Raw genomic sequence first — 26,473 nt, 5'->3', positions numbered from 1 at the left:
AGGTGGCGACAGGGGGTCGGTGTGAAGGTGGGGTGAGGGGGTGCGTGTGTAGGTGGGGTCAGGAGGTGGGTTTGGAGGTAGGTTTGAAGGTGGGATCAGGGGCTGAGTATGTAGGTGCGGTCAGGGGGTGGTTGTGGAGGTGGGGGCGGGGGGAGGGTGTGGAGGTGGGGTCAGGGGGGGTGTGGAGGTGGGGTCGGGGGGTGGTTGTGGAGGTGGGATCAGGGGGAGGGTGTGGAGGTGGGGTCGGGGGTGGTTGTGGAGGTGGGGTCGGGGGGGGGTGTGGAGGTGGGGTCGGGGGAGATTGTGGAGGTGGGGTCGGGGGGGGTGTGGAGGTGGTTAGGGGGTGGTTGTGGAGGTGGGAATGTGGTCAGGGGGTAGTTGTAGAGGTGGTGTCAGGGGGTGTGTGGGGGGGTGGGGTCAGGGGTGGTTGTGGAAGTGGGGTCAGGGGGTGGGTGTGGGGGTGGGCAGGGGTTGGTAGTGGAGGTGGGGTCAGGGTGTGGGTGTGGGTGTGCGGTCGGGGGTTAGTTGTAGAGGTGGGGTCAGGAGGTGGGTATGAAGGTGGGGTCAGGGAGTGGTTGTAGAGGTGGGGTCAGGTTGTGGTTGAGAGGTGGTGTCAGGGGGTAGTTGTGGAGGTGGGGTCAGGGGTTGGGTGTGAGGGTGGGGTCAGGGGGTAGTTGTAGAGTTGTGTCAAGGGTGGTTGTGGAGGTGGGGTCAGGGGGTAATTGTAGAGGTGGTGTCAAGGGGAGGTTGTGGAGGTGGGGTCAGGTTGTGGTTGTCGAGGTGGGATCAGGGGGTGGGTAAGAAGGTGGGGTCAGGGAGTGGTTGTAGAGGTGGGGTCAGGTTGTGGTTGAGAGTTGGTGTTGGGGTAGTTGTGGAGGTGGGGTCAGGGGGTAGTTGTAGAGGTGTTGTCATGGGGAGGTTGTGGAGGTGAGGTCAGGGGGTGGTTGTGGTGTCGGGTCAGGGGGAGGTTGAGCATGTGGGGTCGGGTGGTAGGTGTGGAGGTGGGGTTGGGGGGTGGTTGGAGAGGTGTGGTCAGGGGATGGTTGTGGAGGTGTGGTCAGGGGACGGTCCTGGAGGTGGGATCGGGGATGGCTGTGGACGTGGGGTTGGTGAGTGGGTGTGGAATTGGAGTCAAGGGGAGACTGTGTAGGTGGGGTCAGGGAGTGGTTGTAGAGGTGGGGTCAGGGTGTGGTTGTGGAGGTGGGGTCAGGGATTGGGTGTGAGGGTGGGGTCAGGGGGGTAGTTGTAGAGGTGGGGTCAGGGTGGTTGGGTCAGGGGTGGTTGTGGAGGTGGGGTCGGGGATAGTTGTAGAGGTGGTGTCATGGGGAGGTTGTGGAGGTGGGGTCAGGGTGTAGTTGTCGAGTAGGGATCAGGGGGTGGGTTTGGAGGTGGGGTCAGGGGGAGATTGTGGAGGTGGGGTCAGGGGTAGGGTCTGGAGGTGGGGTCAGGGGGAGGTTGTGCATGTGGGGTCGGGTGGTGGGTGTGGAGGTGGGGTCAGGGGATGGGTGTAGAGGTGTGGTCAGTGGGTGGGTGTGGAGGTGGGGTCGGGGTTGGTGCTCGAGGTAGTGTCGGGGGGTGGGTGTGGTGGTGGGGTCGGGTGGTGGGTGTGGGTGTGCGGTCAGGGGGTAGTTGTAGAACAGGGATCGGGGTGGTTGTGGAGGTGGGGGTCAGGGGGTGGGTGTGGAGGTGGGGTCAGTGGGTAGTTGAAGAGGTGGTGTCATGGGGAGGTTGTGGAGGTGGTGTTAGGGCGTGGTTGTGGAGTTGGATCAGGGGGTGGGTGTGGAGGTGGGGTCAGTGGGAGATTGTGCATGTGGGGTCGGGTGGTGGGTGTGGAGGTGGGGTCAGGGGGAGGTTGTGGAGGTGGGGTCAGGGGGTGTTTGTAGAGATGGGGTCAGGGTGAGGGTGTGGAGGTGGTTAGGGGGTGGTTGTAGAGGTGGTGTCGGGGGTGTGTGGGGGGGTGGAGTCAGGGGTGGTTGTGGAAGTGGGGTCAGGGGGTGGGTGTGGGGGTGGGCAGGGGTTGGTAGTGGAGGTGGGGTCAGGGTGTGGGTGTGGGTGTGCAGTCGGGGGTAGTTGTAGAGGTGGGGTCAGGGGTGGTTGTGGAGGTGGGGTCAGGAGGTGGGTATGAAGGTGGGGTCAGGGAGTGGTTGTAGAGGTGGGGTCAGGGGATAGTTGAAGAGGTGGTGTCATGGGGAGGTTGTGGAGGTGGGGTCAGGGGATGGTTCTGAAGTTGTGATCGGGGGGTGGGTGTGGAGGTGGGATCGGGGAGTGGGTGTGGAATTGGAGTCAAGGGGAGACTGTGGAGGTGGGGTCGGGGATGGGTATGTAGGTGGGGTCAGGAGGTGGGTTTGAAGGTGGGGTCGGGGGTGGGTTTGAAGGTGGGGTTGGGGGTGGGTTTGGCGGTGGGGTCGGGGGTGGGTTTGACGGTGGGGTCGGGTGTGGGTATGTAGGTGGGTTCAGGGGGTGGGGTCAGGGGGTGGTTGTGGAGGTGGGGTCGGGGGGTGGGTGTGGAGGTGGGGTTGGGGGGAAATTGTGGAGGTGGGGTCAGGGGGTGGTTGTGGGGGTGGGGTCAGGGGTGGTTGTGGAGGTGGGGTCAGGGGGTGGGTGTGGGTGTGCGGTCAGGGGTTAGTTGTAGAGGTGGGGTCAGGGGTGGTTGTGGAGCTGGGGTCAGAGGGTGGATGTGGAGGTGGGGTCCGGGGGATGGGTATGAGGGTGGGGTCAGGGGGTAGTTGTAGAGTTGGGTCAGGAGTGGTTGTGGAGTTGGGATCGGGGGTAGTTGTAGAGGTGGTGTCATGGGGAGGCTGTGGAGGTGGGGTCAGGGTGTGGATGTGGAGGTGGGGTCGGGGGGTGGGTGTAGAGGTGGTATCATGGGGAGGCTGTGGAGGTGGGGTCAGGGTGTGGATGTGGAGGTGGGGTCGGGGGGTGGGTGTAGAGCTGTGGTCAGGGGGTGGTTGTGGAGGTGGGGTCGATGATGGTTCTGGAGGTGGGGTCGGGGTGTGTGGAATTGGAGTCAAGGGGAGACTGTGGAGGTGGGGTCAGGGGGTGGGTGTGGGGGTGGGCAGGGGTTGGTTGTCGAGGTGGGGTCAGGGTGTGGGTGTGGGTGTGCGGTCAGGGGTTAGTTGTAGAGGTGGGGTCAGGGGTGGTTGTGGAGGTGGGGTCCGGGGGAGGTTGTGGAGGTGGGGTCAGGGGGTGGTTGTGGAGGTGGGGTCAGGGGATAGTTGTAGAGGTGGTGTCATGGGGAGGTTGTGGAGGTGGGGTCAGGGGGTGGTTGTGGAGGTGGGGTCATGGGGAGGTTGTGGAGGTGGTGTCATGGGGAGGTTGTGTAGGTGGGGTCAGGGGGTGGTTGTGGAGGTGGAATCAGGGGGTGGGTTTGGAGGTGGGGTCAGGATGTGGTTGTGGTGGTCTGGTCAGGGGGAGGGCGTGGAGGTGGGGTCAGGGGGAGGTTGTGCATGTGGGGTCGGGGGTGGATGTGGAGGTGGGGTCGGGGGGTGGGTGTAGAGCTGTGGTCAGGGGGTGGTTGTGGAGGTGGGGTCGATGATGGTTCTGGAGGTGGGGTCGGGGGAGTGTGGAATTGGAGTCAAGGGGAGACTGTAGAGGTGGGGTCAGGGGTGGTTGTGTAGATGGGGTCAGGAGGTAGGTGTGGAGGTGGGGTCGGGGGGTGGTTGTGGAGGTGGGGTCGGGGGAGGTTGTGGAGGTGGGGTCAGGGGGAGAATGTGGAGGTGGGGTCAGGGGGTGGTTGTGGAGGTGGGGTCAGGGAGTGGTTGTGGAGGTGGGGTCAGGGGGTGGTTGTGGAGGTGGGGTCGGGGGGTGGTTGTGGTGGTGGGGTCAGGGGGAGGGTGTGCATCTGGGGTCAGGGGGTGGGTGTGGAGGTGGGGTCGGGGGTGGGTGTGGAGGTGGGGTCAGGGGATGGTTGTGAAGGTGAGGTCGGGTGTGGGTGTGGAGGTGAGGTCGGGGGCTGGGTGTGGAGGTGAGGTCGGGGGCTGGGTGTGGAGGTGGGGTCGGGGGGTGGGTGTGGAGGTGGGGTAGTGGGGTGGGTGTGGAGGTGAGGTCGGGGGGTGGTTGTGGAGGTGGGGTCGGGGGCTGGGTGTGGAGGTGAGGTCGGGGGCTGGGTGTGGAGGTGGGGTCGGGGGGTGGGTGTGGAGGTGGGGTAGTGGGGTGGGTGTGGAGGTGAGGTCGGGGGGTGGGTGTGGAGGTGGGGTAGTGGGGTGGGTGTGGAGGTGAGGTCGGGGGGTGGTTGTGGAGGTGGGTCAGGGGATGGTTGTGGAGGTGGGTCAGGGGGTGGGTGTGGAGGTGGGGTCGGGGGTGGGTGTGGAGGTGGGGTCGGGGGTGGGTGTGGAGGTGGGGTCAGGGGATGGTTGTGGAGGTGAGGTCGGGTGTGGGTGTGGAGGTGAGGTCGGGGGCTGGGTGTGGAGGTGGGGTCGGGGGGTGGGTGTGGAGTTGTGGTCAGGGGTGGTTGTGGAGTGGGGTCGGGTTGTGGGTGTGGAGGTGGGATCGGGGGGGTGGGTGTGGAGGTGGGGTAGTGGGGTGGGTGTGGAGGTGAGGTCGGGGGGTGGGTGTGGAGGTGGGTCAGGGGATGGTTGTGGAGGTGGGTTCGGGTGTGGGTGTGGAGGTGGGGTCGGGGGGTGGGTGTGGAGGTGGTGTTGATTGGCTAGTTCTTGCACAGCGTAAAGAGAAGCCCTCGGTGGTCCCACTGTGCCTATGGGATCTTGCTGTGCCAGCCAGATCACAGAGATTCATTGAGGTCTGGCCCTGGATGTAGAACCTAGCGAGAGGGGGAGGGGCTATAGTACATAGATGGAGATGAAGAAGGGCTTTTTTGTCCTGGGTGAGTGATAATTGAGGGACAGTCAGGGGCAGAAGGGAACACTGCTCTTATGTGGGGAATAACACAGTATGAAGTGGAAATGTTGAGGGGGGGGGGATTAAGAAGGGAGCTTACCACCTTCTCGAAGGCAACAATGGATGGAGAATAAATGGTGTCCCAGCCAGCTCCACTGTTCAATCGATCAAACAATGGACTGTGCTTTTTGGACTCAGGGCCATTGATTCACTTTCACCGATGAGCAGTTAATTAATGGCACAGTCTCTCTCTATTCAAGTGAATACAACAGATGGTGCCTGCTCAAACAAGAGATGGTATGTGGTCTCTGAATGTACACGTTCCCCTCGACGTGCGACTCTGTTGAGCAACCAACACTCGAAAATTGGCAGCTTCACAGAAACCTTCATTTTGTCAGCAGCAGTTGGAATGGGAGGAGTGGGATTGCTGGGTAAGTGAGGTTTTATATTGGGGTGGCTGCTTTACCCGAAACACTCTTCGGGTAGTGTCTCCCACCCATCCTCTTCTTTTAACTCAAAAAAAAGGTCCTGTGCGCTAGATTGGTAAGGTGACCAGTTTCTTTATTTTTTAAAGTTTTTCATTCATCTCGTTGGGAGTTTAGAACAGTGGGGATGGAGATTGGGGCAGTTGAATGTTCCTCCTGCAGAATGTGGGAGGTAAGGGTCACCACTTGTGTCCCTGCTGACCACATCTGTGGGAAGTGCACCCAACTCCAGTTCCTCGAAAACCCCGTTAGGGAACTGGAGCTGGAGCTGGATGAACTTCGGATCATTCAGGAGGCGGAGAGGGTTATTGAGAGGAGTTACAGGGAGGTAGTCACACTTCAGGTACAAGAAAAATGCAGATGGGTTACAGTCAGGGGATGGAAAGGGAACTGGCAGGCAGTGCAGGGATCCCCTGTGGCCGTTCCCCTCAACAACAAGTATACCGTTTTGGATACTGTTGGGAGGGAGAGACTTGCCAGGGGTAAGCCATAGGTTACAGGTCTCTGGCACAGAGTCTGTCCACGTTGCTCAGAAGGGAAGGAGGGAGAGGAGCAGAGCGTTAGTCATTGGGGACTCCATAGTTTGGGGGACAGATAGGAGGTTCCGTGGGAATGAGAGTGTGTTGCCTCCCAGGTACCAGGTTCATGATGTCTCGGATCATGTTTTTGGGATCGTTGAGGGGGAGGGGGAGCAGTCCCAAGTCGTGGTCCACATAGACATCAATGACATAGGTAGGAATAGAGATGGGGATTTAAGGCAGATATTCAGGGAGCTAGGATGGAAATTTAGAGCGAGAGCAAACAGAGTTGTTATCTCTGATTTGTTACCCGTGCCACATGCTAGTGAGGCGAGGAATAGGGAGAGAGAGGAGTTCAACACGTGGCTACAGGGATAGTGCAGTATGGAGGGTTTTGGATACCTGAATACTTGGGGTTCCTTCTGCAGTAGGTGAGACCTCTACAAACAGGATAGTCTTCACCTGAACCAGAGGGGTACAAATATCCTGGGGGTGAAATTTGCTAAGGCTATTGGGGTGGGTTTAAACTAATTCAGCAAGAGGATGGGAACCTAAATTGTTGTTCGACTATCCGGGAAGTAGAGAGTAGTGAAGTCAGAACTGAGATTTCAAGATTGCAAGAGGGTACCAGCATGCAAGAAGGTGGTTTGAAGTGTATCTACTTCAACGCCAGGAGCATCCGGAATTAGGTGGGTGAACGTGCAGCATGGATTAGTATCTGGGATTTCGATGTTGTGGCCATTTCAAATACATGGGTAGAACAGGGACAGGAATGGTTGTTGCAGGTTCTGGGATTTAGATGTTTCAGGAAGAACAGAGAAGATGGTAAAAAAAGGGAAGGTGTGGTATTGTTAGTCAAGGGCAGTATTACAGTGGCAGAAAGGGCATTTGAGGACTTGTCTACTGAGGCAGTATGGGCTGAGGTTAGAAACAGGAAAGGTCACCCTATTGGGAGTTTTCTACAGGCCTCCGAATAGTTCCAGAAATGTAGAGGAAAGGATAGCAAAGATGATTCTCGATAGGAGTGAAACAGGGACTTTAACTTCCCAAATATTGATTGGGAATACTATAGTTCAAGTAGTTTAGGTGGGTCAGTTTTTGCCCAATGTGTGCAAGAGGGTTTCCTGACACAGAATGTCGACAGGCCACCAAGGGGCAAGGTCACATTAGATTCGGTACTGGGTAATGAACCAGGCCAGGTGTTAGATTTGGAGGTAGGTGATAGTGACCACAATTCGGTCAGGTTTACTTTTGTGATGGAAAGGGATAGGTATATACTGCAGGGCAAGATTATAGCTGGGGGAAAAGGCAATTACAATGGGATTAGGCAAGATTTAGGATGCATGGGATGGGGAAGGAAACTGCAGGGGATGGGCAAATTGAAATGTGGAACTTATTCAAGGAACAGTTACTGCGTGTTCTTGATAAGTATGTAGCTGTCAGGCAGGGAGGAAGTGGTCAAGTGCGTGTACTGTGATTTTCTAAGGAAGTAGAATCTCTGTCAAGAGGAAGAAGGCGGGTTATGTTGGGATGAGACGTGAAGGGTGCTTGAGAGTTACAAGTTTGCCAGAAAAGACCTAAAGAGAGAACTAAGAACAGCCAGCAGGAGACAAGAGAAGTCACTGGTGGATAAGATCAAGGAAAGCCCTAAGGCTTTCTATAGGTATATCAGGAACAAAAGATTGACTAGAGTAAGATTAGGGCCAATCAAGGATGGTAGTGGGAAGTTGTGTGTGGAGTCAGAGGTGATAGGGGAAGTGCTAAATGAATACTTTTCATCAGTATTCACACTGGCAAAAAAACAATGTTGTTGTGGAGAATACTGCGATACAGGCTACTAGACTAGATGGGATTGAGGACGAGGTGTTAGCAATTCTGGAAAGTGTAAAAATAGATAAGTCCCCTGGGCTGGATGGGATTTATCCCAGGATTCTCTGGGAAGCCAGGGAGGAGATTGCAGAACCTTTGGCTTTAATCTTTATATCGCCATTATCTATGGGAATAGTGCCAGGAGACTGGAGGATAGCAAATGTTGTTCCCTTGTTCAAGGAGGGGAGTAGAGACAACCCTGGAAATTATAGACCAGTGAGCCTTACTTCAGTTGTGGGTAATGTGTTGGATAAGGTTATAAGAGATAGGATTTATAATCATCTGGAAAAGGAATAATTTGATTATGGATAGTCAACACGGTTTTGTGAAAGGTAGGTTGTGCCTCACAAACTTTATTGAATTCTTTGAGACAGTGCCCAAACAGGTGGATGAGGGTAAAGTGGTTGATGTGGTGTATATGGATTTCAGGAAGGCATTTGATAAGGTTACCCAAGGTAGGCTATTGCACAAAATACAGCAGCGTGGGATTGAGCGTGATTTAGCGGTTTTGATCAGAAGTTGGCTAGCTGAAAGATGACAGAGGGTGGTGGTTGATGGGAAATGTTTATCCTGGAGTTCAGTTACTAGTGGGGTATTGCAAGGATCCACTGTTGTTTGTCATTTTTATAAATAACCTGAATGACAGCATAGAAGGATGGGTTAGTAAATTTGCGGATGACACTAAGGTCAGTTCAGTTGTAGATGGTGATGTTGCAGGTTATAGAGAGACATAGATAAGCTGCAGAGCTGGGCTGAAAGGTGGCAAATGGAGGTTAATGTGGAAAAGTGGGAGGTGATTCACTTTGGAAGTAGTGACAGGAATGCAGAGTACTGGGCTAATAGTAAGATTCTTGGTAGTCTAGATGAGCAGAGAGATCTAGGTATCCATGTACATGGATCCTTGAAAGTTGCCACCCAGGTTGAGTTGTTAAGAAGGCCTACAGTATGTTAGCTTTTGTTGGTAGAGGGATTGAGTTTCAGAGCCACGAGGTCATGCTGCAGCTGTACAAAACTCTGGTGCGGCCGCACGTAAGAGTATTGCATACAGTTCTGGTCACTGCATTATAGGTGCATTATAAGAAGGATGTGGAGGCTTTGGAAAGGGTTCAGAGGAGATTTACTCGGATGTTGCCTGGTATGGAGGGAAGGTCTTATGAGGAAAGGCTGAGGGACTTGAGGCTGTTTTCGTTAGAGAGAAAAAGGTTGAGAGGTGACTTAATTGAGACATACAAGATAATCAGAGGGTTAGATAAGGTGGACAGTGAGAGCCGTTTTGCTTGGATAGTGATGGCTAGCACGAGGGGATATATTTTTAAATTGAGAGGTGACAGTTAGAGGACAGATGTCAGGGGTACTGACATTTACTCAGAAATTAGTGGGGCATGGAATACCCTGCCTGGAACAGTGGTAGACTCGCCAACTTTAAGGGCACTTAAATGGTCCTTGGATAAACATATGGACAAGAATAGAAAAGTGTAGGTTAGATGGGCTTCAGATTGGGTTTACAGGTTAGCAAAACATTGAGGGCCGAAGGGCCTGTACTGTGCTGTCATGTTCTGTGTTCTATAAATCATTCAAATTCTTTATATTTCAAGAATTACTTTATCCATAAAAAAACCTTTGTACATATAGTCACAAATGCAGTTCAGCTTTATACAATAGCATTTCAAGGAAAAAAAAACATTGGAGTTTGATTCTATTCAAACAAACCAAAGACCTCTTACACATACAAGACTATTTACATGCATTTGAGTCTGAAAAGTGAACGGACCCCCATTTTACTTCAGCAGAAACACCTCAGACAGTGGTCTTTCCCCACTGTGTCTTGGGTAAAAATAACACCTTTACACCTAAGTGACAAGCTTCTTTACTGTCCATTTCCCAGCTGTGGATGTTATTGGTAAGACCATTGTAACTGTCATAGAGTCAGAGTCCTACAGCACAGAGGCATGCCTTTTAGCCTAAACTGGTCCATGCTGACCACAATGTCCGTCCACACTAACCCCATCTCCCTGCACTTGGCCCACATCCTTCCAATTCTTTCCTATCCACCTATTTGTCCAAATGCCTTTTAAATGTTGTCAGTGTATCCACCTGAAGCACTTCTGCTGGCAGCTCATTCCATATGCGTACCACCCTCTGTGAAAAAAGATTGCCGCTCAGGTTCCCTTTTAGTCTTTCCCCTCTAACCTTAAACCAATGCTGTCTAGTCCTCAATTCCCCAACCCTGGGAAAAAGACTGAGTGCATTCATCATATCCATGCCTCTCATGGTCGTATGTACCTCTATAAAAAGGTACCGTCCTCAGTCTCCTACACTGTACAAAAAAAGGTCCTCGCTTGTTCAACCTCTCCCCGTAACTCAGTCTGTTCAGTCCAGGCAACATTCTCGTAAATTTTTTCTGCTCTCTTTCCAGTTTAATAACATGCTCAACTTAACAGTTTAATATCAGCTGAAATTCCCAAAAAGTTGTTCTTGGTCTGTCTACTTGAATCGTTGATGTAACTTTCTGACACACTGAGGGAAACAGTAGGATAGTTCCAAGGTACTGAACATAGTACTCACTCACACCCTGACTGAGCTCAAACTGGAAGCTGGGAAACAGAGAATAAGATTTCAACCCCAAGTACAGCCATTTAAAGGGAGGGACGAGAATGGATGAAAGGAGTGATGTTTATTAATGGAAATGTTTACACTGTAATTTTCAGCCCAGGTCTCATATCCTGCAATGACTTCAGTTGTCCGGGTGATGCAAAGGAGTTCTCCACCAGCCTAAAATGATTGAAGATGAAATAAACAGATTGAGCAATGTAACTAATAGGGAGTGAAGTTATTATTTCAAAAAACAATTAAATAACTTTCACCAACAAATCTGACAAAGACATTAAAATGCTGCTTTGTGTATGAACCATTCAGACAGACACTCACCAGATTTGCTTCAGATTCCTGCACTTCCGTATGAGTTGGCAGAGAGTGGGGACAGATTGGCATGTGAAGGAGTTTGATCCCAGGTTCAGATACATAAGTGACTGGTTTACACTGATGGCAGAGAGGAGATCCTTAGCGCAAGAATCTGTGAGACCAACATCCCAAAGACTGTGGGTCAGAGAGCGGGAAAGCGAAATAACAAGAGTCCGGATTAATTTCATTTTAATCAATACTGATAACAATGCGCACCGTTCAACATTCACATCTTTACGTACACAAATTCAGATTTTAGTACTTACTCAATTTTCTGTATTTTACAGTCCGGTTTCCCGAGAGCCAGAGCCAGCTGTTTTACTCCTGAATCTCCAAGTTTATTGCCCCGCAGTCTAAACAGAAACATACAGAGGGCGAGAAACAAGCTGAATCAAATCAGGATCTGATTTTTATTCTTAGATGTCCCAGAACTGCTGAAAAAACCGCAGCAAATGGAATATTCAAAGTTTCTCCAATTGACAATGCATTGCACCTTGTCCCACTCTACATACACTTGGATCAGTCAGCGTTTGTGCTTGGTCAATAAATCACCATCTGTGTCAATCCTTTCGGTGTTTCTCCACCAGGTTTCATTCTGAACATCAGAATCAGTCTGTGGGCACACACTGATACACCTGGTCATGTTTGTGGAACATGTATCACTACTGCAGGCTCTTCATATCAGGAATTCTAGACAAAGACTGATTTCCCACCAGTTAAATAACAGAGCTTGTGTTTTTCTGCAGCTGCTGCAAACTCCATCCCTCAGAAACTTTCGGATCGATATTCTGAATGTTAAAAATTCTTAAATGTTACAGCATTATTTATAAGGAAATAGAGTCTTTTGAGTTGATTCTCTATTAAATTGGGCCTATATTTATTTTCGAGGAGAAAGTGAGGACTGCAGATGCTGGAGATCAGAGCTGAAAATGTGTTGCTGGAAAAGCGCCGCAGGTCAGGCAGCATCCAAGGAACAGGGGAATCGACGTTTCAGGCATGAGCCCTTCTTCAGGAATGAGGAAAGTGTGTCCAGCAGGCTAAGATAAAAGGTAGGGAGGAGGGACTTGGGGGAGGGGCGTTGGAAATGTGATAGGTGGAAGGAGGTTAAGGTGAGGGTGATAGGCCGGAGAGGGGGTGGGGGCGGAGAGGTCAGGAAGAAGATTGCAGGTTAGGAAGGTGGTGCTAAGTTCGAGGGTTGGGACTGAGACAAGGTGGGGGGGGGGAGGGGAAATGAGGAAACTGGAGAACCTTCCAACCACAAGGGATGAACTCAGATTTCTCCAGTTTCCTCATTTCCCCTCCCCCCACCTTGTCTCAGTCAAATTCCTCGAACTCAACACCGCCTTCCTAACCTGCAATCTTCTACCTGACCTCTCTGCCCCCACCCCCACTCCGGCCTATCAACCTCACCTTAATCTCCTTCCATTTATCGCATTCCCAACGCCCCACCCCCAAGTCCCTCCTCCCTACCTTTTATCTTAGCCTGCTGGACACACTTTCCTCATTCCTGAAGAAGGGCTTATGCCCGAAACGTCGATTCTCCTGCTTCTTGGATGCTGCCTGACCTGCTGCGCTTTTCCAGCAACACATTTTCAGCCCTATATTTATTTTGGCTGGCCTGACAGTTGGAGGAATTTTTGGAACTCCCCCTAAAGCAAAGACACACACAGACCCGTGGATTATTCGGAATTCCTCGATTCATTGCTCTGGGTTTACTCAGGAGCCCTAACTGGTGTATTTCTGCACGACAGCAAGAATACCTAATAAACTATTATACCAACACCTTTTCTCTCAGATAATATTGGTTTCCAAGTTAATTAAAGAATTGACTGACATCACGAGCAAGGCACCCACTTCCAACATTTTTTGACAAAGCAGCAGGAATCCCAAGCAAAATGTCTTTTAGTCACCTGTATTTGCTGTCATTGATGCAGTGTGCTAAGCTAATACCACTCTGAGGGACAGGCTAAGTTCCCTCAGTTGTAGATCACTATCCTGCAGTTGCTCTTTGCTTCCTGTCACTGAATATTTAGTGTTCATACTCCAATCCATATTTGACAGTTGGAGGAATTTCAGACAGAGATCAACAGCAAGAAATGTGGTCCTGAATCTTTCAAACGGCTCCAAAAGGTAGAACATAGAACATAGAACAATACAGCACAGAACAGGCCCTTCGGCCCACAATGTTGTGCCGAACTTCTATCCTAGATTAAGCACCCATCCATGTACCTATCCAAATGCCGCTTAAAGATAGCCAATGATTCTGACTATACCACTCCCACGGGCAGCGCATTCCATGCCCCCACCACTCTCTGGGTAAAGAACCCACCCCTGACATCTCCCCTATACCTTCCACCCTTCACCTTAAATTTATGTCCCCTTGTAACACTCTGTTGTACCCGGGGAAAAAGTTTCTGACTGTCTACTCTATCTATTCCTCTGATCATCTTATAAACCTCTATCAAGTCACCCCTCATCCTTCGCCGTTCCAACAAGAAAAGGCCGAGAACTCTCAACCTATCCTCGTACGACCTATTCTCCATTCCAGGCAACATCCTGGTAAATCTTCTCTGCACCCTCTCCAAAGCTTCCACATCTTTCCTAAAGTGAGGCGACCAGAACTGCACACAGTACTCCAAATCTGGCCTAACCAAAGTCCTGTACAGCTGCAACATCACTTCACGACTCTTGAATTCAATCCCTCTGCTAATGAACAATAATACACCATAGGCCTTCTTACAAACTCTATCCACCTGAGTGGCAACCTTCAAAGATCTATGTACATAGACCCCAAGATCCCTCTGTTCCTCCACCTGACTAAGAACCCTACCATTAACCCTGTATTCCGCATTCTTATTTGTTCTTCCGAAATGGACAACCTCACACTTGGCAGGGTTGAACTCCATCTGCCACTCCTCAGCCCAGCTCTGCATCATATCTAAGTCCCTTTGCAAACGACAAATGCCCTCCTCACTGTCCACAACTCCACCTATCTTCGTATCATCTGCAAATTTACTGACCCACCCTTTGACTCCCTCATCCAAGTCATTAATAAAAATTACAAACAGCAGAGGACCCAGAACTGATCCCTGTGGAACTCCACTTGTAACTGGGCTCCAGGCTGAATATTTACCATCTACCACCACTCTCTGACTTCGACCGGTTAGCCAGTTTTCTATCCAATTGGCCAAATTTCCCTCTATCCCATGCCTCCTGACTTTCCGCATAAGCCTACCATGGGGAACCTTATCAAATGCCTTACTAAAATCCATGTACACTACATCCACTGCTCTACCCTCATCCACATGCTTCGTCACGTCCTCGAAGAATTCAATAAGACTTGTAAGGCAAGACCTACCCTTCACAAATCCGTGCTGGCTGTCCCTAATCAAGCAGTGTAAGTGATTTACTGCAGTGCTTGAAATTCTCAAAAGCCGACACCACCACCCATTTATTCTGGGAGTTTCCAATCCCAGATTCCGAAGAAATGTGCAGTGCAGTCTCCGTCAGGGAACAATGGTGGGGCAGAGGTAGGAGGAGATAGACACCTTTCCTCTACTTGGCAGATGCTAAGTTGGTAAATTTAAAGCGCAGCAGGTCAGGCAGCATCCAAGGAGCAGGAGAATCGACGTTTCGGGCATGAGCCCTTCGGGCATGAGCCCTTCTTCAGGAAGAAGGGCTCATGCCCGAAACGTCGATTCTCCTGTTCCTTGGATGCTACCTGACCTGCTGCGCATTTCCAGCAACACATTTTCAGCTCTGATCTCCAGTATCTGCAGTCCTCACTTTCTCCTGGTAAATTTAAAGGCCCAGTCTTTGACTGCTAGTGAATAGGTGAGTGAATAGGGAGGTAGGAGAACATGGGTGAGGTGGACCAGGTAGCTGAGTGGAAAGTCAGATCAGGAGGCTGGTTTGAAGGTTGGATCAGGTGTGAAGGGCTAGGCCTCAGTCAGACTGTTTGAAGAGAGGGGATGGTCAGCGATAATTAGGGGCTACTGGTTAACCTGGTCTTAACATCTCCAGGGCATCTACCCAGCAAAGAACTGTCCAAAACCTCTGATCCTAGAAGAGAATCAGAGATATCTGTAGAGAGTCCAGCTGGGGAATTGCTATTTTAAGACTTTCCAGGCAATTTCCATGAAGGTCCGTACACTAGGACCTTGGTAGAACAGCATCACACATCTTTGATGACCTAGACACTACTATTTGGCCCATGATTAATTTCAGTAAAATTATCAGATCCTTTAAATGACATATGTTGACTAATCCCACACAAACAGTGAAATCCTTTGTTCAGAAGATCCAAGTTTAAATTTTCAGTTCTTGAACTAAAAACTGGTCATCTTATTATCAGTTATATTGATTTTGGATCTATTTCTGTGAACTAAGTGAATCATTTGTTTCCTTTCCATCTGGAGAAATGGCACAATCTGTGACCGTTTGCCAATCTGTTTAGCGGTTTGAGATAAGGAAGAATTACCTCACCACCTGACACTTGTGAAGAGTAGGTATCAGTTGCTGAAGGCCTGCACACTCAATGCTGCAGAATTGCAAATCAAGTTCTTGTATTAAATCACATAATCCAATGAGGTGAGACAGGACTGCACAATCAACTGGTTTCAGGACCAGCCCACGGAACGTAAGGATTTCTGCAGAACCGAGTACGATCTGAGTCAGTGCTTTATTCTGAGTCTCAAACAAGTAGTGCAACATATTCTTTTTGTCATTTGGACTTGCTGTGTCTTCAATCTGACTTTTAACCTTCTGCTGCACCCACTCAATCGCTCGACAGGTTGTTGGATGGGGAAACTGACCCAGAAAACGCTGCAGGGGTTTAGCTGCCCGTGGAGAGGAGAGACCAGCAAGAAAACGGAGAAATATATCAAATCGACCATCCTCCTCACTAAGACTCTGGATATCCTCAGGATCTGCAGACAGGAAATGAGCAAGTGCAGCTACAAACTCTTGGATGGTGAGATGTGGGAAGGTGTAAACCACACTCTGGACTGAAACATCTCTCTCCAAATGTTCCATCAGGAACCCAGACAGGAACTGGGACGGTTGTAGATTGTACTGGATTAAATCACCATTTCGAAACACAATCTTCTTCTCAGACACTCCAGTGAAGGCCATCTCACCAAGCTTCAGTAACACATCACGGGGATCTTCAATCTCTCGGCCATGGTGTTCGAGAATGTTATAAATATAGTAGGAATACAGTTGGGTGATGGTCTTGGGAACTTGTTGCTGTTTCCTGCCCTTTTCTGTGAAAAAGGGACCCAGTGACAGACCGAGGATCCAGCAGAACGAAGGGTTGTAACACATGGTGTACAGGATCTCATTCTCTTCTACGTGCTTAAAAACAGCTGCTGCCACTTTCTGATCATCAAAAAACTTGTTGAAATATTCCTTCCGTTCCTCACCACTAAATCCAAGGATTTCAGTCCAGACACTGATCTCAGCCTTTTCCAATAAATGTAACTCAGTGGGACGAGTGGTTACTAACACTGAACATCCTGGGAGCAACTTGTGCTGGATTAAACTGTACACAATGTCAGACACATCACACCAACATTCAGGATCTGTGCACATGAATGGAGATTCTGTATTTCCCCGACTGTCAGAAAAATCAATTTTGCCCTTGAATTCATCCAAACCATCAAATATAAACAGCAATCCCTCAGGGTTTTTCCAGACTTCTCCCAGAACATCCCCAAAGTAAGGATACTGACTCTGTATCAGCTTCCTCAGGTTTATTCTCTCGTTAATAGTGTTCAAATCCCGGAAGTTAAAACTGAAAACAAATTGAAATTGAGGGTATATTTTCTCCATGGCCCAGTCATAAACAATCTTTTGCACCATTGTTGTTTTCCCAACCCCTGAGGCTCCAATCATTACCACCATAATCCCAGATGTGGAATTTCTTTGGGAGAAACTGCTCTGGAACAACTGCTCAGTTTGTAGTTTTTCCACTTTTCTTTGGAGATGTTTCTCTCTGCACTCCTCATAGTGTCGGCCTCGCGCCAGCAGTTCATGTTCTACAACTGTCCGACCTCGTCCATTAGAGATGAGCGTTAACTCAGTGTACTGATCAACAAGCTGGAAAATCTTCACCTTCTCCTTTATTAGAATTGTATTCACTTTCAGTTTCTCAGTTTGTACCCAGAGCAACTCCTTGTGTTTCTGCTGAACACCCTGAACTGGAACAGAGAGAGAAAGCTGTTCTCAATGTTAGATGTACTGTCACTATAACAATTTCTCAACATCATTTCATGATTTAGTATTTACTATTGAATAAATTGTTGCAAATATTGTTTACAACTTCTGTCAACTTGCATGCAACAACTGAATCTGATGACACCAGGTTATAGTCCAACAGGTTGATTCAAAATCACAACCTTCCAGAGCACTGCTCCTTTGCCAGGAAAGACTGCGATTTCAAATAAACTTGTTGGACTATAATGTGGTGACATGTGACTTCTCTTTTCTCTGGAGATTAGAAGGGATAACCAGAATAAAAAGTGTGTTGCGCCTGGCTGTAGCACCTCAAGGAGGATTCTGGGTAAGCCAAAATGGAGGACAGGAAAAGAAATAGTGGCTGTAACAGCTACTCCTTTTTTGAGATACTTTAGATGTTGGAGCTGACTTCCTCAAATTCCAGGAGCAGCAATTACTGTTTTAGAAGCTGTTGCACTGTTTTGGAACTTTAGGGGAAAAAAGATCAAAACAACGGTACTTTAGAAGGAGGTAGACAGACAAAGGCAGCAACCACATGGTCGGAAAAAGAAACCTACAGTGCTGTCTGACACAGCAGTGAATCTGCATAGTTATTGCCTTTGCTGTTTAAGTTCAAGTATCGCTGGACATCGGAGTGCATCTAGGAAAAAATACCAAACAGCAGAATTCACAGCTGGCCTTAGAGGAACCTGTTTGGGAGACCCCACAGCACAGGAACAGATAAGTGCATAGTCTTTTAAGTGTAACCTTGCTATAAATCTACCACCTCCAAACGGACCCCACCACCAAGGATATATTTCCCTCCCCTCCCCTATTAGCTTTCCAAAAAGACCACTCCCTCCATGACTCCCTTGTCAGGTCCACACCCCCCACCAACCCAACCCCCACTCCCGACACCTTCCCCTGCAACCACAAGAAATGCAAAACTTGCGCCCACACCTCCCTCCTTACTTCCCTCCAAGGCCCCAAGGGATCCTTCCATATCCGCCACAAATTCACCTGCACCTCCACACACATCATTTACTGCATCCACTGCACCCGATGTGGCCTCCTCTATATTGGGGAGACAGGCCACCTACTTGCGGAACATTTCAGAGAACACCTCTGGGACACCTGGACCAACCAACCCAACCACCCCGTGGCTCGACACTTCAACTCCGCCTCCCACTCCACCAAGGACATGCAGGTCCTTGGACTCCTCCATTGCCAGACTATAGCAACACGATGGCTGGAGGAAGAGCGCCTCATCTTCCGCCTAGGAACCCTCCACCCACAAGGGATGAACTCAGATTTCTTGAGTTTCCTCATTTCCCCTCCCCCGACCTTGTCTCAGTCCCAACCCTCGGACTCAGCACCACCTTCCTAACCTGCAATCTTCTTCCTGACCTCTCCGCCCCCTCCCCCACTCCGGCCTATCACCCTCACCTTAACCTCCTTCCACCTATTGCATTTCCAACGCCCCTCCCCCAAGTCCCTCCTCCCTACCTTTTATCTTAGCCTGCTTGGCACACTTTCCTCATTCCTGAAGAAGGGCTTATGCCCGAAACGTCGATTCTCCTGCTCCTTGGATGCTGCCTGACCTGCTGCGCTTTTCCAGCAACACATTTTCAGCTCTGATCTCCAGCATCTGAGGACACTTTCTCCTATAAATCTACAAGACTGAGTACAAGTGTTCTTTCTTGATTATATCTATTATTGAGATCTGTCTCTGTTAAATTTTAAAAATATAAACCATAAATTACTAAGTATTAGGTTAGACTGGAGCAGTGTTTTGAGAGCTATAAGACTGGGCTATTTTCTGGATCTGTAGATTGTGAAGCAAAGATGGCCTTCAGTTGAGTGATGTGCTCTTCCTGTTGGATGTGGGAGATTAGGGAGAGTTTCCATGTTACTGATGATTATGTCAGCAGGAAGTGTGCCTGGTTATGAATCCTTTCGGATCATATGGATCGGTTGGAACGGCAGTTAGAGGCAATACGCAGTTTACAGGAACTGGGGATGTGATGGATGGCAGTTACAGGAAGGGGGAAAAGCTAAAGATACAATTAACTCCAAGAAAGGGAAAAGGGGCAGGCAGGTGGTGCAGGAGTCTCCTGGGGCTATCCCCATCTCAAACAAGTGTGCTCTTTTGGAAAATATAGAGGGTGATGGACTCTCAATGGAATGTAGCACAAACAGCCAAATTATTGGTATCGAGACTAACTCTAACGTAATGAGAGTTCCAAGCGATCGATTGTGATAGGGGACTCTAGTCAGAGGCACAGATAGATGTTTCTGCGGCCAGCAGCGAGAATCAGAATGTTGTTGCCTTCCTGGGTGCCAGGATGAAGGATATCTTGGAGAGGGTACAGAATGTTCTCAAAGGGGAGTGGGACCAGCAGGAGGTCATTGTACACATTGGAACTAATGACATAGGGAGGGAAAGGAATGAGATTCTGAAGAGAAAATGAAGAAAGTTAGGCAGGGATTTAAAAAGGAGGTCCTCGAGGGTAGTAATATCTGGATTACTCCCGGTGCTACGAGCTAGTGAACGTAGAAATAGGAGGATAGGGCAGATGAATGCATGGCTGAGGAGCTGGTACATGGGGAGAAAGGTTCACATTTTTCAATCATTGGAATCTCTTCTGGGCTCGGAGTGACCTGTATAACAAGGACGGATTGCACTGGAATTGGAAGGGGACGAATATATTGGCAGGCAGATTTGTTAGAGCTGTTTTGGAGGATTTAAACGAATAAGTGAGGGGGTGGAACCCAGGGAGATAGTGAGGAAAAAGATTAGTCTGAGACTGGTACAGTTGGGAAAAGGAGCAAGTCAAACAGTCAGGACAGGCAGGGACAAAGCAGGAAACCAGGGAGGACTGATAAATGAAACTGCATTTATTTCAATGCAAGAGACCTAACTCTTTATTTAATCTTTTCATTCATAGATACTTACAGAAACTCTTGCTACCTGTATGACATTTTCACCCAGCTTCCTGTAATGCTCTAACTTATTTGTTCTGATTAACCTTTTAGTCATTCTCTGTTATGCTTCATATGCTGACGAGGAATCGGGACTGCTGCATATCTTTCCTTGACATATCCTCCACCTGACCAATACAACCAAGCCCAAGGATCAAACCATGCTCAAAGCCTATCCACCACCTCCAAGGCACAATTATCTCCAAATAGCCTGGAGGAGTAACACTGAAAAGATTTGACACCTGACAGGTCAAATCAGGTTCCCATTTTGCATCCCATCAATCTTCAACATTTACTCCCTTCACCACTAGCCACTGGTGCGCCAACAACAAGAATCATTGCAGTAATTCATCAAAGCTCCTTAGACCACACCTTCTAGACCTGCAACCTCTATCATCGTGAGGGACAAAGACATCAGAGACAAGGAACCACCTGCAAGATCCTCTCCAAGTCACACGCCATGAAGACTCGGAACTAGGTTGTTGTGCCTTCACTGGTGCTCGGTCAAATTAGTGTTTGGCAACCAGGAGCAATCCTCATCAAGCAGTTGCTTTCTTTAGAGGTCAAAAATCATCGAATCATAGCTTCCACAACAGTGTAGAAACAGGCCATTTGGCCCAACAAGTCCACACCGACCCTCCAAAGAGTAGCATTCGCCTACTTCTACTCCTCCACATTTACCCCTGACTAATGCACCAAGCCTCTGAACTGGATGGTCAATTTAGCACGGCCAATTCACCTAACCCGCACGTCTTTGGACTGTGGGAGGAAACCAGGGCACCCGGAGGAAACCCACGCAGAAACAGGGAGAACGTGCAAACTCCACACAGACAGAGAGTCACCCGAGGCTGGAATTGAACTTGAGTCCCTGGCCCTGTGAGGCAGCAATGCCTACCACTGAGCCATTGTGCAAAAAGATTAAGAAGATGGAGAAACACCAAGAGGAAGAGCTACCGAACATTTGAACAGACCATTGCCACAAACTACACAGATCAATACACACTGCACCATCTAGCTGTCAGGTCTGAGATGGTAAACCACATTCAACTGGCACAGATCATACATTTTTCCGCTGTACACATCTTAACTAGACAGAAACTTTGTCATGAACATTCAAAGCTAACTTATAATAACTTGGAAATTCTCAATTACTCTGTGACTCCTGAACTTTCCTGCCTCCCACCATTCTCACTCCTATTCCAATGCTCAAGTCTCTACAACAATACAACAATCGAGGTGTCTGGTGACTCAGGAGGCCTACTCCACCATATTCACTGCTGTCCATCAGAGGGCTAATGTCTGTACATGGAGAGTGGCTCTCAATAACTCACTACCTTGCAGCCTCCACCTGCCCCTGCCCACCAAATGCCAGCTTCTTTCCTTCACCCACCTAGCTGGCATCCTTGCAATCGTCCCTCTCTCACCTCTCATGCCCTGCAGCTTCAACTGCTGCTGCTCCTAGTATTTAGGCCTCAGGCTGAATGATGTTAGGGAGGTTTATGGAGGCTTGGTGTTTTTCCAATCTAAGGCCGTTCCTGTCCCATACTTGCTGCTGCTGCTAGGCTCACTGGTGAGAAACTGCTCTGACCAGAACCTTCCACCTGTATTTGGAATGACTGTCACAGGCTGTTTAGGACACCGTGGGAACAGACTGATGAGTAAAAAATAATTTAGTCCTGGGCTCTAGTGGCACAGGGGGCAGTGTCTCTGCTTCTGGGTCACAAGGCCCATGTTTGAATGTCACCCCAGACTGTGATGGCCGCAGAGGTGTGTTGGAGGATTTTCAAACAGGTTGATAAATCATGACTAAAACACCTTGGTAAGCCTCATTCTGGCCACTGGGTCACCAAATGGACATTCTCCTCATCCTGCTCAGCCCCTAGCCTGTTCCCGCTTCCTACGTAAAGTTGTTGCTTGAGATCAGAAGCTTTTTACAGGACAGAAATGCTATTTCAAAAGGATTCTATGAAAATACCTGTGTCCATTTCCACTCTTGAAGATATCAAATTTTCTCTCCTGTTCAAATCTTCAGCCATGGTGATGTTACACCTTCCCAAATAATAATGCTCTGAAACAAAAAAAATTTGAAAACATTACATTGCCCATTAAACCTTCCTCCATGTCAATGCAACTGCTGTTAGCTCTGGAATTGAACATTTCCCACTTGCCAGCATTTGGTCTATATCCTTGTAAACCTTTCCCATCCATGTGCTTGTCCAAATGTCTTTTAAGTGTTGTAATTTGTACCCACCTCTCCTGCATCCTCTGGCAGCTCATTCCATATACAGTACACACCATCCAGTGTGAAAAAGTTGCACAACTTTAGCAGCTGTAACAAAATGACAGACATTAAACTACACATGAGGCATCTGATGGAGACTGGCTTCCCAGGTCACACAGTGTCTGATCTCATTGGCTCCCACTGCACCCCCCCCCCCTCCCTCCAGGGTCACACAGTGTCTAATCTCACTGGCTCCATCTGCACCTCCCTCCCCCCAGGGTCACACAGTGTCTGATCTCATTGGCTCCCACTGCACCCCCCCCCCCTCCCCTCAGGGTCACACAGTGTCTAATCTCACTGGCTCCATCTGCACCTCCCTCCCCCCAGGGTCACACAGTGTCTGATCTCACTGGCTCCAACACCCCCCTCCCCACAGGGTCACACAGTGTCTGATCTCACTGGCTCCAACACCCTCCTTCCCCCCTCAGTGTCACACAGTGTCTGATCTCACTGGCTCCATCTGCACCTCCCTCCCCCCAGGGTCACACAGTGTCTGATCTCACTGGCTCCAATACCCCCCTCCCCTCAGGGTCACACACTGTCTGATCTCACTGGCTCCATCTGCACCTCCCTCCCCCCAGGGTCACACAGTGTCTGATCTCACTGGCTCCAACACCCCCCTCCCCACTCCCCACAGGGTCACACAGTGTCTGATCTCACTGGCTCCAATAGCCCGCTCCCCCCCAGGGTCACACAGTGTCTGATCTCACTGGCTCCAACAGTCCCCCCCACCTTCCCCCAGGGTCACACAGTGTCTGATCTCACTGGCTCCAACACCCCCCCTCCCCCCTAGGGTCACACTGTGTCTGATCTCACTGGCTCCAATTGCGTCCCCATCCCAGGGTCACACAGTGTCTGATCTCACTGATTCCAATACCCCCCTCCCCCAAGGTCACACAGTGTCTGATCTCACTGGCTCCAATACCCCCCTCCCCCCAGGGTCACACAGTGTCTGATCTCACTGGCTCCAACTGCATCCCCATCCCAGGGTCACACAGTGTCTGATCTCACTGATTCCAATACCCCCCTCCCCCAAGGTCACACAGTGTCTGATCTCACTGATTCCAATACCCCCCTCCCCCAAGGTCACACAGTGTCTGATCTCACTGGCTCCAATACCCCCCTCCCCCAAGGTCACACAGTGTCTGATCTCACTGGCTCCAATACCCCCCCCTCCCCCAAGGTCACACAGTGTCTGATCTCACTGGCTCTAACACCCCCCTCCCCCCAGGATCACACAGTGTCTGATCTCACTGGCTCCAATACCCCCCTCCCCCCAGGGTCACACAGTGTCTGATCTCACTGGCTCCAATAGCCCGCTCCCCCCCAGGGTCACACAGTGTCTGATCTCACTGGCTCCAACAGTCCCCCCCACCTTCCCCCAGGGTCACACAGTGTCTGATCTCACTGGCTCCAACACCCCCCCTCCCCCCTAGGGTCACACTGTGTCTGATCTCACTGGCTCCAATTGCGTCCCCATCCCAGGGTCACACAGTGTCTGATCTCACTGATTCCAATACCCCCCTCCCCCCAGGGTCACACAGTGTCTGATCTCACTGGCTCCAACTGCATCCCCATCCCAGGGTCACACAGTGTCTGATCTCACTGATTCCAATACCCCCCTCCCCCAAGGTCACACAGTGTCTGATCTCACTGATTCCAATACCCCCCTCCCCCAAGGTCACACAGTGTCTGATCTCACTGGCTCCAATACCCCCCTCCCCCAAGGTCACACAGTGTCTGATCTCACTGGCTCCAATACCCCCCCCTCCCCCAAGGTCACACAGTGTCTGATCTCACTGGCTCTAACACCCCCCTCCCCCCAGGATCACACAGTGTCTGATCTCACTGGCTCCAACACCCCCCTCCCCCCAGGGTCACATCGTGTCTGATCTCACTGGCTCCAACTGCATCCCCAGTTGGACTTCCCGAAACAATCTGTACTTGTAGTAACATTACAGTATGACTACATACCCTCACTATAATCTTCCACCAGCAGAAAGAACATCAATCCCATTTCTCACCGTCTTCACAAAACATCCAGCAACTTCCCTCCGACTGCAAGAAACACCAGCTTCCGGGTGGGCGACATGGCTACATTATTATGGGGCGGGGCTTCGATCCCGGTCTGTCCGATTCGATCGCGAGGCTGTCAATTCTTCCGCTCTAGCCAATGGGAGGCTAGAAAGGCAACGGCTGCTGGAGTTCTTATGATCCGATTGGTCAGCTTTGTAGGAATGGGGCGGGGATTAGTTTGAGGTTGGAATAAGGGAAGTGGGGTGCGTTCATGGAAAAGGTTCAGTGGAAGGGTCACTGCATGGGCACGATGATACTTTCCTGCAATTTCTTACTTTTCTTCTGATTTCCAAGGTCCACAGTTCCTTTCGTTGAGAATTCAGTGGAGTCCAGAGAATCGGGGCGGGACCTAGAGAGAGGGAGAGAAGGACAAAGAGATTGACTGCGTTTTTAGAAAGTGGGAGATGGAGTCATGGAATTTCTTTTTACAGCACAGAAAAGTGACCATTGCCCAATCACATTTGTGCCAGTTATCTAATATCTGTCTATTCTTGAATCCCATTTTCCAGCACTTGACCTGTAGCTTTCTATGGTTAATCTCTAAATTTCTCAAATGGTTCAGATAGTTCACGCCTCTCTCCACCTCCCCCACCACCCCCTCACTCTTTTCAGGCAGTGAATCTCATGTTTCAGAATGAAATTCCAGTTGTCACAGCTCTGTAGTCTAAGGCTTTTGTCCCTGTTACTTACTACACTAATTTTCATATAACTTGCAAACTTCGTGAATTGAACTGAATTTATTTATTGTCATGTGTACCAAGGCACAGTGAAAAGCTTTGTCTTGCGAGCAATACAGGCAGATGACAAGAGTTAAGTAGCATAGATGTGAGAGGCGATTTCGGTTTAAACAATTAAGATATGCATGACCCTAAAAGACTAAGGGGAATAGAGCTATAGGGGTGGGGTAAAACATGCTTCTCTATAATAAAGGACAAGACATGCTTCTTTTGTAAGAACATTTTGTACACTCAAAAGTGGGATAATCTAAATTGTGCAAATGCTGACATTTTGTGAGCAGAGTAAAAAAAACAAGTCCTTGATTGATGAGACCACTAACACAGACAGAGAATAAGTCCTTGACCGATAAGACTACAGGGTAGAAAAACAACTCGAGAGACATCTGCTATAGATTGATAAGACCACGAGTAGTAAAACAAGTCCTTGATTGATAGGACCACTAACACAGACAGAGAAGAATAATTCCTTGACTGATAAGACTACAGGGTAGAAAAACAACTCGGGAGACATCTGCTGCAGACTTTGTGACAAGGGTGCAAAATGGGAAAATACTGACGGTTTAGAATGTGAACCTCGTGACTCTTTAGAGCCAAAGAGGGGAGGGACTTGTGCTGTATATAATGAGAAACTCGGTGCGCCTTTTTCTCAGAAGGGTGCCCAACTCTGCAGACTTGCTAATAAAACTTTGTTTTCCTGAATTTGTCTAGAGCGATTATTAAGAAGCGATTTTCGTTTCTAACAATAGATAAGAAATAATAGGTATAGAGTGGCAAAAACAAAAACACAGGTACAGGCAAATGTAAAGAGTTTGTGAGTCCTTTTAGTATTCTAACAGCAGTTGGGTAGAAACTGTTACGAAACCGGCTGGTGTGTGTGTGTGTGTGTGTGTGTGTTCAGCCTTCTGTACCTTCTCCCCAATGGCAAAGGTTGTAGAAAAACATTGCCAGGATGGATGGATCTTTGAGAATACTGGCTGCCTTTTCCTTGACAGCAGGCCTGGTAGATGGATTCTATAGATGGGAGGTTGGCCTTTGTGATTGTTCAGGCCGAGTTCACCGCTCCCTGTAACCGTCTCCAATCATGAATGGTATAGTTGCCATATCAGGTAGTGATACATTCAGACAGAATGCTCTCGATGGCACACCTATATAGGTTGGCAAGGGTATTTGCCGTTATGCCAAATTTCTTCAGCTGCCTGAGGTAGAAGAGACGTTGTTGGGCCTTTGTAACCAGTGTGTCCACATGGAGAGTCCAAGAAAGCTTGTTGTGGATGACCACTCCAGGAGCTTGACACTCTCCACTTGTTCCATCTCTGTGCTGTTAATGTGTAGGGGACATGAGTAACATCCCGCTGAAAGTCAATAATGAGCTCCTTGGTTTTGCCGACATTGAGAGCTAAGTTGTTCTCAGTGCACCATTTTTCCAGGTCTTCCACCTCCCATCTGTAATCTGTTCTAAGATTCGACTGACTATGGCAGTATCATCAGCGAACTTGTAAATGGCATTATCTG

At 49.5% G+C, this 26,473-nt stretch overlaps 1 protein-coding gene across 5 annotated transcripts; it reads right to left on the bottom strand.

Moving 5' to 3' along the window:
- Nucleotides 1-10,367: 10,367 nt before the first annotated feature.
- Nucleotides 10,368-24,702, bottom strand: LOC140486129 (NACHT, LRR and PYD domains-containing protein 3-like). 5 transcript variants are annotated; one of them, XM_072584778.1, is made up of 7 exons: nt 24,123-24,702; nt 22,036-22,196; nt 21,843-21,935; nt 15,150-16,869; nt 10,936-11,022; nt 10,637-10,804; nt 10,368-10,480 (listed from the first exon to the last, which is right to left on the bottom strand). In XM_072584778.1, exons 2-7 carry the CDS (start codon nt 22,163-22,165, stop codon nt 10,399-10,401), a joined length of 2,280 nt encoding a protein of 759 aa, XP_072440879.1. In that variant the 5' UTR covers nt 22,166-22,196; nt 24,123-24,702; the 3' UTR covers nt 10,368-10,398. The 5 variants fall into 5 exon arrangements, with proteins under 5 accessions (XP_072440879.1, XP_072440880.1, XP_072440882.1 ...); XM_072584779.1 differs by having other exon boundaries at nt 24,173-24,702; XM_072584781.1 differs by having other exon boundaries at nt 22,119-22,196; nt 24,123-24,700.
- Between the last annotated feature and the right edge of the window lie 1,771 nt (nt 24,703-26,473).

The sequence above is a fragment of the Chiloscyllium punctatum genome, chromosome 15 (genome assembly GCF_047496795.1).
Source record: "Chiloscyllium punctatum isolate Juve2018m chromosome 15, sChiPun1.3, whole genome shotgun sequence".
Classification (NCBI taxonomy): Eukaryota; Metazoa; Chordata; class Chondrichthyes; order Orectolobiformes; family Hemiscylliidae; genus Chiloscyllium; species Chiloscyllium punctatum.
Note: the sequence above shows the minus strand (reverse complement) of the source record. Positions and strands in the feature narration are given on the sequence as shown.